Here is a 12067-nt window from a genome sequence, read left to right as displayed (position 1 = left end):
AATATTTTCCTTGCAACTTATCACTGCAGCCATCTGATAATCAGTGGTGGAAGAGTTATTCAAATCATCATCATCAAAAATGTTTAATATACTTAACATTTTTTAATGCTGTTATCTTGCTATCATAAATTAATTATTGATTATTATATTTATAATCTAGTAAGGAGACTAATAATAATAATATATAAAGTATGAAGAGCCACAAGACAGACAAACTCAAAGTGAAAGTAACTGAAACTTGTGCCCTTTCTTACCTGAGTCATCATTTTGTCAATTTAACAAATTATAAAGCTGCACTTTTAAAAAAAAGTCCCACAATATATTAGTTTTAAAAAAGTTGCTATTAATAGACACATAAAAAAACAGAATCATATGCATAAAAAATATAACGCAGCCTGTTTATGCGTAAAATTATTTTATTCCAACACACATTTTTGTGACTTTTTCATTGAAAGTCCATGCATGTCATTGTAATTCAATCTATGAATAAAGTTCCTGTAAATAAAACACGCTCTTTATATTCACAGAGGAATTCTGGCACATTTCAGCTCTCAGCCTCAAAACAAAACTCAGTTGAATGTTACATCATAACTGAAGCACAAATGAAAGCAAACGATCTTGGATCTCATCTTTAATCTCAGTGTCTGCCGCCTGTCTGGACCCGTTCATACCTGCTGTTTACATTCCAGCTTCTTCCACCTTGTAATCCAACACTGTCATTTCAGTTCACTTTTATTGTCCACAGAGGAAGTTCTGCTTACAGTGAGGCAGTTTAAACACAGCGACGACACAAGCACATACAATCGTCTCCCTTTTGTAATCATTTGCATTGTTTATTGCATATTTTTGCACTTTTATCCATGCAAGTTGCACGTCACTGTCAGACTGAAATATCATGGTCCCCCTGACATACTGATGTTTGACAGTGTAACATGCTGCTGCATACAGGTTGACACAATAGTAGCAGCAAAAGAACAACAACAACATAAACAGTGAATAAAGTTACAGTTTAATATAAAAGATACAGATCATTATTATTACCAATGAACACGGCACTGTCCCCTTTCAAAATAAAGGTCTGATAACAGATTCATGGTACACAAAATGAGAGTTTTAATTTTTGGTATTTCCATGATGGCCTTGCGGGCCACATGGAACCTTTCTGTGGGCCACGTCTGGCCCCCGGGCCGCGTTTTGCCCGGGTTTGCTATAAACCCAAAGAAGTTAGCAGTGCTAAAACAAAAAATGAGGCAATCAGTTGCTACAAATTAATAAACTCAAAAGTTGGAGGTTATCAGAGCTTAAATATTTGCAGTTGCAGTGTTACATGTACCATTTTAATTTAATATGTTCAGTATTTTTCATTCGTCCCACTGATTGCAATGTGTTAACAAAACTGAATAATTTTAAGCATAAAGAACAATTATTTCATGTTAATTGAAAATTCTAAGTTGAATGAACACAAAAGAAAGAAAATTTTTAAGTTAGTAGAACAGTCCTAATTAATCATAAGAACATAGTTAAATAAAACAATTTTTTGTTGCTTGTTTTTTGGTTTTTGTTAGCTGACGTCACACTATTTTAACATATCACTTAAACTTTTAATTACGTGAAATATATGTGTACGTTTTCCTGAAGAGTGTCGTTACCTACAGGTAAGCTAGGTTAATTGTTTTCCCTCCTTTTTTTTTTTTTTTTTTGTGCTCATCCCCCTTGTTCTTTTTTTCAGCGGGTGACGTCACGCAGCCGGAGCTCGTGCGGCTCCGTATCTTGAGCTCGCGACCGGTGGTGGTGGGAAACTGCCAGGGCGGCTCGGAGAAAGTGTTCAACCGAAACACACGAAACACACGAAATAGCAGCGAGTTTTACACAGTTTTAACGGCCCAGAGGCAGTTTGACACCGAGCCGAAGACCTTCACCGACCCCGGGAGCCGTTTCGGGCGGTGAAGTTGACGGTGTTTTGGGTGAACTTGTCCCGAGTTGTTGTGGATGTGAACGACGCCGAAACAGGAGGAGGAGGAGGAGGAGGAGGAATAATGTTGCTGCTCTCTGTGTTTTGACCCAGCTCCATTTTCCCGTTTCAAGACAGACAGGAGGAGGAAAAGTGAGGATAAAAGAAGGAGAGAGGAGGAAAGACAGAGAGACAGACAGAGAGGAGAAATGGCCGAAGCTCGGTCAGAAGAAGAGGAGGAAAACATGATGAGGGACTCAACCCGGGAACAAGTGGTTCGACGACAGCCGAACAGCTCCGGAGGTAAAGAAAAAAAACAGAAAATATTCCCTTATCTCGACTGTTTCACAGTGATTACACCTGATATCGATCCAATGTATCGATACCTGAAGGGGAAATGAGTTGTCACAGTGGAAATACAAACCCTGAGCTGAAACTAGCAGATAACAGTAAGATAATCTGCACATTCCTGATCAGACAGTTAAAAAAAACACCTGCAGGGTTTCTGTCATGTTGTTCAAGTGGAGGTTAAAGTCTTTTTGTGGTCATTTTAAGTTTCTTATGGCCAAAATGTGATCCTCAACACTCCTTCATGATCTCCCACTTCTGTGATGTTTGTAGTATCTCTGTAAAATCTCTCATAGGACTGATACAACTGATTTGTATCCCCAAATAACGAGAAACTCTCAAAATAATTAGAAACTTTCTCAAAAGAAAGTGAATCTTTCTCAAAATAACAAAGTATTGCAAAATGTAAATGTTAAATGTTCTCAGAATAATGAGAAACTATCAAAATAGTGACTACAAATTTCAAAATAAAGAGAAACTTTCTTAAAATGATTTACTATCTCAAATAACGACTTATCTCAAAACAATGACCTAGTCTGTCAACATACTGACTAAATATTGCAAAATAATGAGAAATGTTCTCAAAATAGTTAGGAACTTTATCAAAATACTAACTTAAGTGTTTCAAAATAAAGAGAAACTTTATTAAAATGATCATTATGTCAAAAATATCGAGTTACTGTGACAGTATCTCACTTTTTGAGATACTAACTCATTAGTTCAAGAAAGTTTCTCATTATATTGACTTGCAGGACCTTTTTTTTCATCACTGGCAGAAATGGGCCTCCATACTATACTATACTGGACTAGACTAAAAATACCAGTAAATTACTGGTTTAACATGCAGCATGGAGCTGCTACACAGCCACACATCAGTGTGCAGCATGTAGAGTCTGTACTGTGTGTATGTACAAGGAAATGTAAAGGAATCACAGGTTTGCTCTTCAGTTTTAAAAGTGCAGAAAGTTTGGTAGAAAGTTTTTTTTAAGTAAAAATGCTAAAAACTGAAACATGGGTTTCAGCTTCTCATGTTAATATTTGCTGGTTTTCTTTTATTTCCCTTGTACTTTTGGGTTTGGACTCACGGTTCAATAAGACAACAGTTCCAGTTTGTCAACTGTGGGCATTTTTTGACATTTTATGGACTAAACAACTTGGCCTGTGATCAATTCAGTAAGAGAAAGTTTGGCAAATTAATCAGTAATGAGAATGCTAGTTAGCTGCAGCTCGAGTCTTATTTAACTACAAGGGGATTTTGATATAAAAGAGGAAGTTTATCTAGTTAAAAACTGGTTTACACACACAGACACACGGATGTCTTCTTAAACAACCGATAAGAAATTCAAATTAGAGGCAGAATGCGTTGTATGACTGTGGGTGTAACTTTAAAGCCATAAATTCTTGTATCAGCGTGTCACCATTTGGGTCAAAGTTTGCACATGCAGCCAGGACATACACACACACACACACACACACACACACACACACACACACACACACAGATAGTAACATTCCCAGTAGACTGTAATGGTGCAGGCCTGTGCCAAGACCTACAGTCATTAGTGTAATCTACAAGTCTCCCTCTTTGTCTCTGTCTCGTTCAGTGAAACACAAGGTATAATTTAACGTGACTCTTCAAGGCTATTCTTTGTGATAATGAGTTTGTGTGTGCGTGTGTGTATAATCCCACTGAAAATTTTCAAATGATACCCTGATCTCAGCCCTCTGGGCAGGGCTGGGTTTGTCTCTGGGATAGTCGGAGCCCCTTTTGAAGTGATACTGCGACTTAACGCCACTCAGTCGAGTCTTTTAACTGTAAGAATACAAACCGAGGCTGCAGCGAGGTTTACATGACAACAGGATGGAGGCTCTGCCTCAGTTTGGCCCTCAGTACAGGAAGTAATGTTCACTGTAGACAGATAGACAGGCCTCCTCTGCATAGACTTTCTCCTTTGTGTGCAGTGAATAGCAGCTCTGAAAGGAGAGACGTGCACGTGACAGACGCAGGCGTGTTTTATCTTGATTAAATTTGGTTTTGGTTTAGGTTGGGCGTGGGAAGGGTTATGATAACCTTAATTGACTTAAATCACTTTTTCCCGAACTTTTTTTTCATGGGACCCACTTTTTAAAAATGACAAACCATCATGACCCAGTTCACAGTAAGCCTTATTAATGCATTTCTGGAGTTAAATTGTGCAAAGATGAACATTCCTGATCATTTTTACTGCCATTTACATATCAACAATAAGGACTGGCCACTTGCCGGGGGCAAGTAAGATGTGGGCAAGTAAATCAGGCAACTCACTTGCCCGACCATACAAGTGGTAAAAGAGTTGATAATCAATTATTTGTTAATTATATGCAAAATGGCAGAAAACACTCTTTTCAGACTAAACAGGACGTCATCTTGAACTTTGATCAGCATTTTTCACCATTTTCTGACATTTCATGGACCAAACAACTCATCAATTAGTTGAGAAAACAACCAACCTATTAATTGCTGCAGAAAATAATCATTAGTTGCAGCCCTGAAAGTATTATATTAGGCTAAACAATTAACTGTATTTTATGTGGAAGTAATCCAAAAGTAATCAAGTTGTATCGGACTACATTTTTTAAGTAACCCTCCCAAGCCTGATTTAGAGTAAACAGTTTTTGTTCCTTGGGAATTGCTGCTTCTTTGTCATTTTCATCTAATATAGAGGCTTGTTCTATGTATATTTTGTTCTCTTTGAAATGCAAAAACTTTAACACTTAATATCTCAGACCCACTCGAGATGCAAAAAGAACCTCATTAATCCATGGTGGCGTGATGCTGCACGTATGAAAGAGGCTTAAACATGATAAAAACACAGATCTGAGAGCATGTGTAGCTCAGAGTCCAAGTCCGCTGTTGTTGTGTAATGAAACTCGAGCATGTGACAAGCTGAGGTCACCGAGTTTCTCATCCAGTGTGTTTCAAATATCTCCTCTTCAGCTGATAATATTTTTCTAACTTGAGAAAATAGTTTTGAGTCACTTAAGCTGCACAAAAAGTTTTCAACAACAGAAAGTTTTATCGGAGTTGGATACAAACCAAACTGGTGACACATACGGCACAACAGCAACTCGCATGCTGGAAAGTAAACTGTGTTTGTGTGCAGCATTCCAACACTGTGGTTCGAGTCTCTCTGTGGATATAAACGCAATCTGTGATTAATTTTTCTGGCATGTGAAGTTTGTTGTTTCCACACAGTTTATTGTCTTCAGCCTCTCCCTAACTTTGCAAAATGCAGCTTAATGAAGATGTTTTATATTAGAAAGATAAATGAAAGTGAACAACAGTGAAGATATCAACGCTGTCGGTTTGAAAACAACAAGAAAGATGTTGGAACTAGGCGGCTTTTTGACGAAGTTGTAGGTGAACGCCGTCAAATGATAGATTTCATCAGATGTTTCCAGGCACGCCCACCTCAAACTGACCCACTTTTCTTTTTCCTCACAGCCTCGTCTGTGATTGTGACGGATGATAAATGTCTCATGTGGGTGTCCCAGCTTTCATTAATGAACATTTCCCACCAGTGAGGGGAGATTGTTTACTAGTTAATCGATCGCGGATGGAAACGTTCTCTCACATGGATTAAAAAAGTGGGTTGGTAAATGGGTTACTTAGACTGGTGGGCTGCCACAGTCTAATTGGAAGTTAATTGGAAACACCGGCTAAGTTTACATGCAAACTCATTTTCCTCTATTATTCAGAATATGGCAATATTTGAATTTGATAAAGGTCGTGTAAACAGATACGGATATGGAGCATATTCTGGATACGCTGGTATTATTCTGGTTTTAGGAGCATTCTTTGGACATGTAAACAGCAAATTCAGAACATGTGTCTCAGTTTTTACAGCAGTTTGTGACACACGACCTCTTCAGCTCTGTGCTGTAAACAACTAACCAGCCAACACATTACGAGGCTGCGGCAGAGATGTGCGCACAGAAGAAAATCTCAAATTTGTGATCGGAGGGAGAAACACTCCTATTTTTAAACATTTGATATCAACATGTTTTTGAATATGCACAAATATAGAAATGCTGATCTTGTCAAGACGGTGGTTAAATGAATGCAAGAGGGAGGCTGAGTTTGTACTTTCAAAACTAAATACTACTTTGACAGAAAGAAGCGGCCATAATCGGAGCGTGCACAGCTGCATGTAAACAGGAATATTAGACTGACCCATACAATCAGTCCTTCATCTGAAGATTAAAGGCATATTCACTTTCATTAGGCACGTTAGCAGCTTACTGCTTAGTTGCACCTCTAGTTGTGTACCTGTTCAACTGATGACAATAACTCGAATAATTACCCATCTTTCAACTCTTTTATGTACTGAATGGGATCAGCGCCATGTGAAAAAAATGATTTGATTTAGGAAAAATAAAGTCAGGATTCTGACTTTGAATGGAGAACTCGCATAAATCTTCACATGTGGTTCTACTCAGAATTCAAGCTAAACCCAGAATTGTGATGTTTTTCTCCAAATTCTGACATTTTTCTCATGTGGCTCTAATCCTCTTCCATAGTTTTGGTTTGAGGAAAACATCTGGCGATTGAGCCGCCACCATGTTGACCAGCTACCTGTGGGTGATGGTGGTTTATCAAAAGGATTCGCTGGAAATTGGTTTGATGGGAGAAATAAGGTCGTGAGCCGTAACACCCAAACAAGTAGCTGAAAGATCGTAAAAGTTTCCTAATATGTGGACTAATTTGATCCATTGTTAAGACGGTATAAAATATATTATTATAGCAGCTTTAAAGGATTTAGTGGCATCTAGTGGTGAGCTTGCAGATCCTAAAACTTACATACTGAGCCTTTAAAGAAGTGGCGTCTTGCCTTCATGATGTTTAAGTTTCCTTGAGGTAAACATTAGTTCCCCTCTTAGCCCCAGTCTCTAATCTCTGACTCACAACCTGTGACCTCTCCGTACCAAACGAGAAAACCGACAGATGATGAGAATCTGCTGCGGTGTGCATCTGCGTGTTTGAAAGCAGCTTCAGCACAAAGCTCCTGCCAGCCTGCTGCTGCAGGACAAACATCTGGAAGTCTTAAAACTCCTGATGACTGCAGCAGAATACGCACGGCGGGCCAATCGCTGTCCCACTTCCTGGATGCTCTCTGCCAATCAGGAAGCTGGCCAGGACGGACGGGCGGACCAGTTAAGAGTTTTAGGGACAGAAAGAGAGTTGGGGGCAGAGAAGAAGAACACAGTGGAAAGAGACGTTTTTAAGTTTTGTAAGAGCAGGATAGGAAGGAAAGAAGAAGAAGAAAGTCGTTTCTGCAGAATATTTTCTAAATACGTCACGTCTCTGTGGACACTGCTGGGAGTCAGCTGACCTGGTTGTCAGAGGAAAGAAGGTAGGAAATGGAAAAATGTTCAGACCTGCAGAAAAACACAGTCCAGCTGTACTTCACAGAGAAAACCTACTTTTCTTTTTTTTCCCCTCCTCTTTTTCTCTCTCTTTTCTTTGTTTAGCTTGAGAAAGTGATGACAGGAGGATCACATTAGGACAACTTCTTCTTTACTTTTTATCTTCATTATTGTTGCTCAGTGCTCATCGCTGGAGAGTTTCTAGATCTGTCAATCAGCGTTGACGGGGACGGTGACATCCTCTTCCTCGGATTATCTTTAATGTGGTCTCTGTAGGTGGCGCTATTTTCTGCGTGCGCTCCGCCACGACTTTCAGTCCCTCTTCTTCTGTGTTTCAAACCAGCTAGAAACATAAAACTTATCTCTTCCTGTGTGGTAGACGGTCGTTTTTAATCTCAAAACCAAATAGAAGATGGGTTTTGCTCTTTTGCTGATAGCTTTTTGTTTTTTGACCCAGATAGCGACATCAATGACGACCAATGAGGTTAAATGTATTTTTAAATTTGATGTTGGATTTTTACATGAAATTGAAATGGTTTTGACAGTGAAGCAGTTTTGTAAAATTTATGAAACTGATTTGTTCTTTGGGATAAAACGATGGAAGGATTTTATCTTTCCTGACCAGGGCATGGTATCTTTTGGACATTTTTGAATTAAAGTTTCTCTCATTACTGAGCTAAGACAAGCCTAACTGCCTTGTTAACACGTCATTTTAAGTCGACAGAAAAACAAATTAAGACCCAACCATCGTGGTTTGATCTAACAAAAAATCCTTAATTCATTGAGTTAAGTGTGAAAATATTCTCACTCTGACATTCTTTGGCTTAGTGGGTGTGTACTGTGCTAGTAAATTAGCAAAATAAGATGACCCAAAAACTGCTGATGGACAATGAGCATGTAACAAAATATGTCACATTGGTATCTGCATCAGTGTTAAAAAACTTCACAGAAAAATTACCCACACACTGATGAGATAAAAACAATATATTGCATGTGCAATAATGTGAAAAAATAAGATGAAAAAAATGAATGACTCAGTCAAAACTTAAATGTAAAGTTATTCAAACAGAAATGACCAATCAGGAGGAGGGAAGTAAGATGATGATGATGATACTTTGTCATCACAGCAGCTCCATTTGTAAAATCGCAGAAAAGATAAAAAATTAAGACATGAGGCAAATATCAATTTAACATAACATCAGAGTCACAGAAGACAAAATTCAAGGCCCTTCAGTTTACCTGTGATCTGGGATTAACTAACTTTAGGACTGACTGGTGTACAAAGCAGCGTTCACATGAGGTTCTCATCAGTCGTGTGGGTGTGGTTTCACGACCTGCAAGGAAACCAGGATGAATAGACAATATATGAATGTGTTTACATGCACCCATGAGAACTTTACACGGGCCCCAGTCCAGGTTTTTATGATGGACCCAAATGCATGCTAGTCGTTTGTCCCTGGACAGCATCAGTAATCAGTGTAAATCTACTCTGTTTATGACAAAACTACCAAAGAAAACAAGTGATTTTTTAAAAAAATATATTTTTTAAAGTTTATGCTGACTGAGAATATATTTTGTTCAAGATTGCTACTAACTATTTAACTCTTTTTGAGGGTATATAAAGTAAATGACACCATTTTAAATTCAATGTAAGTTTTTGTTTGAACGCATTTCCAAGCCGGCGATCAGAAAAGGAAATTAGATAAGATGCACCGTTATTGATTCCTCATACTGGAAATTAAATTTGACAGAGCAGGACAAGGGAAAAAGTTAGAAGTGTACTGGATAAATGTAGCAAAAAAAGAATAAAAATAAGATAAGATAAAATAGGAATACTGTTTACAATAAATAGATCTGTTACTTGCAAAGACCTGATGGGGGTACAAGAGTGCAGCCACACTACCTGCACTGTCTATAGTTACACCCCTGCTATTTGCACACGTGTATACATGCACACAGACAAAAAACCTAAAGTGATAGTATTAATCACCAGATGGACGGCAGAGTTGTGATGTACAGTCATATTAATCCGTCTCTTTCTCTTCCCAGGTCGTCCTGACAGACGTAAACCAGAGCATCGCCACAGGTGAGACATTTTGCAGTTCTTTATCTCACTTGGCAGTTTGTTAACAGGAAGAAGGCTGTTAATGTGACCCACATGTAGAGAGGAGGTGCGTTTGATGTTGAGTCCAGGTGATTCAGAACGCTCTCGTCTCTTTGAAGTAGTTTTGTCTAGAAAAAGTCAGTAAATCTGTGGTTCTGATCATGTTTTTAAAAAAAACAAAAAAGCACGTCTACAAACCCTGATTTTCCGGGGTCTGTTTTCTGCAGTGTCCTTGCAGATTTGTAGCAACTACTTTTCTCTGCTTCGGTCTCTGGGTCTGACACACTCCTGAAAGTATTTTGGCTGTTGGCCGGTTGGCATGGCAACCAGCCGGAGAAGTCACAGAGTTTGAAGACTGTGTGTGTGTGTGTGTGTGTGTGTGTGTGTGTGTGTGTGTGTGTGTGTGTGTGTGTGTGTGTTTACGGGGGAACCAGAGCCTCAGTTTGAGTTTATTTCACTTAAAAGACGGTAACTAGAGACACAAAACTGACTTTAAGAAGGTTGTGAAACTTTTGAAAGCCCTTAATGCCTGAATAAACAGCTGACTGGAGTTAGAGAATCACCATTAAATCATTTTTGAGGCTTTAATTTGTGGCGTTTAAGTAAATATTCAATTGAGGTGGATTTTGTGTGTTTTACAGACGTGCTCACCAGACTTCACCCGTTGACACATCAGGCTTTTCATTACCTCGAGTCTGTGTATTGCAGGATTGAAGATCTTTTTCAGCTGCTGACACAGTCAGCTGTGTGAAACGGCCAAGTGTAGGTCACATTTTAACTTCAGTGAAAAACTTTCTTCAATAACTGCAACTCAACGCTTCCTGCAGCTGCTTCACATTAAAAGCCATAATCAGCTGTGTGCAGCTGAGGCAGCTACAGGAAGTGTTGACTTTGCTTTAACAGCATACAGACGTCACAGGAGGCCTGTCCTCCCACAGTGCTTTGTTCCATCAGTGGAAACCACTTTTGAACATATAGAAAAAAAGGGACAGCAAGCAGCAAGACACGCATCCTAAAATAATTATAGTTTTTAATATTTGTTGCATTAGTGATCTTTAAATAGTGCTGTTACAGTCGAACTGGAACCAGACAACACATGTGTGCACGAGCATCTGTTTTAGAGACGATGACAAACCAAATGAAGTTGTTTAACTGTGGGGCGAAAAGTTTGGCTCATCGGTCAACGTAACAAACAAATCATGTGCAGATCGATTCAGCTGACGAAGAGTCAGATGAATCCGAACAAAAAAACACAAAGAAAATTTGTGAAGTCTTGGGAGGCGAATCATCTTTGAGCTGGATGGAAACTTGCTCAACATACACCTCCAAGTTGTGTTCACATTCTTAAGAGTCTGAATCCTTGATGTCTACTCTAACCGAAAGATAGACTCTATTTCTTTGCTCATAAAATGCTAACTTAATACTTAAAGGAGCAATCACATATTAAAAAAAAAGGACTGCAGTCCAAATAATGAGTTGGAGCCATGGGAGGCTGCAGCAACACGACTTCTAAAGGGTTATTAGATGTTTTGATTTCTTAGGGCTCATATACAGATGCTAACTCATTCAGCCAACAGTTATCTCCTTGAATACAAATTCTGCAGTGTGTTGTCAGAGAAGTGAGTATTTCAACTCACCGACAATTTTAACAACCACAATCTAGTACAAATAAGAGGAAGCTATTCATAAAAACGTGCTCCATAGCGCTACAAGTGGTCAAAAACTAGGCGTACACCTTTAAGCTCTCCTTCTCTTTCTTCACACAATTACTTCTGCCACTTTTGTAGGTGCAACCGAAATACGAACACCTAAATCCTCACTTTTCTTGCTAGCTTTGTATTTGTAATTTCATCAGCCTCTGTCTGAACTGCTGGACCATCAGTCACACACACCCCAAAATGATGTCATGGGGCAAAAGGAAAAGGCTCAAAAGATTGCCAAACACACAAAAAAACACAAAGTGAACACACACACACAACTCTGACTTTACAAAAACACAAACTGCAGCCTCAAAAGTGACCATCGAGCTCAACTATCGCCTCTGACAGTGAGTTTGTCTGAAAGTAGAAGGGGAGTTTTTTCCATCACTGTTTAAAAGCTGTGTGTGTGTGTGTGTGTGTGTGTGTGTGTGTGTGTGTGTGTGTGTGTGTGTGTGTGTGTGTGTGTGTGTGTGTGTGTGTGTGTGTTTGGGCAGTGTCAGGGGTGAGTCATGTGTGTCTGTTCATGGTTAGCAGCTCTGTGGCAGAAAGAGAAAGACA

General features: G+C 39.0%; 1 protein-coding gene across 5 annotated transcripts in view; it reads left to right on the top strand.

Annotated features, from left to right (window-relative positions):
* Window positions 1–1554: 1554 nt before the first annotated feature.
* LOC146305386 (uncharacterized) overlaps window positions 1555–12067 on the top strand; it is a 48548-nt gene continuing 38035 nt past the window's right edge. For 2 of the 5 annotated variants that reach the window (XR_014769121.1, XM_084712758.1), the window contains exons 1-2: window positions 1555–2254; window positions 9755–9791. Coding sequence is in view for 2 of the 5 variants with exons in the window: in XM_084712758.1 (XP_084568884.1) it covers window positions 2161–2254; window positions 9755–9791 (131 nt within the window). In the remaining 3 variants the exon portion in view is untranslated. The remainder of the gene's footprint in view (window positions 2255–9754; window positions 9792–12067) is intronic. The other 3 variants (XR_014769119.1, XM_084712757.1, XR_014769120.1) reach the window with 2 other exon arrangements.

Source organism: Lutjanus erythropterus, chromosome 23, assembly GCF_056507025.1.
Source record: "Lutjanus erythropterus isolate fLutEry1 chromosome 23, fLutEry1.hap2, whole genome shotgun sequence".
In the NCBI taxonomy this organism is placed as follows: domain Eukaryota; kingdom Metazoa; phylum Chordata; class Actinopteri; order Lutjaniformes; family Lutjanidae; genus Lutjanus; species Lutjanus erythropterus.
The sequence above is the reverse complement of the archived record's forward strand: the minus strand, read 5'-3'. Positions and strand labels throughout refer to the sequence as shown.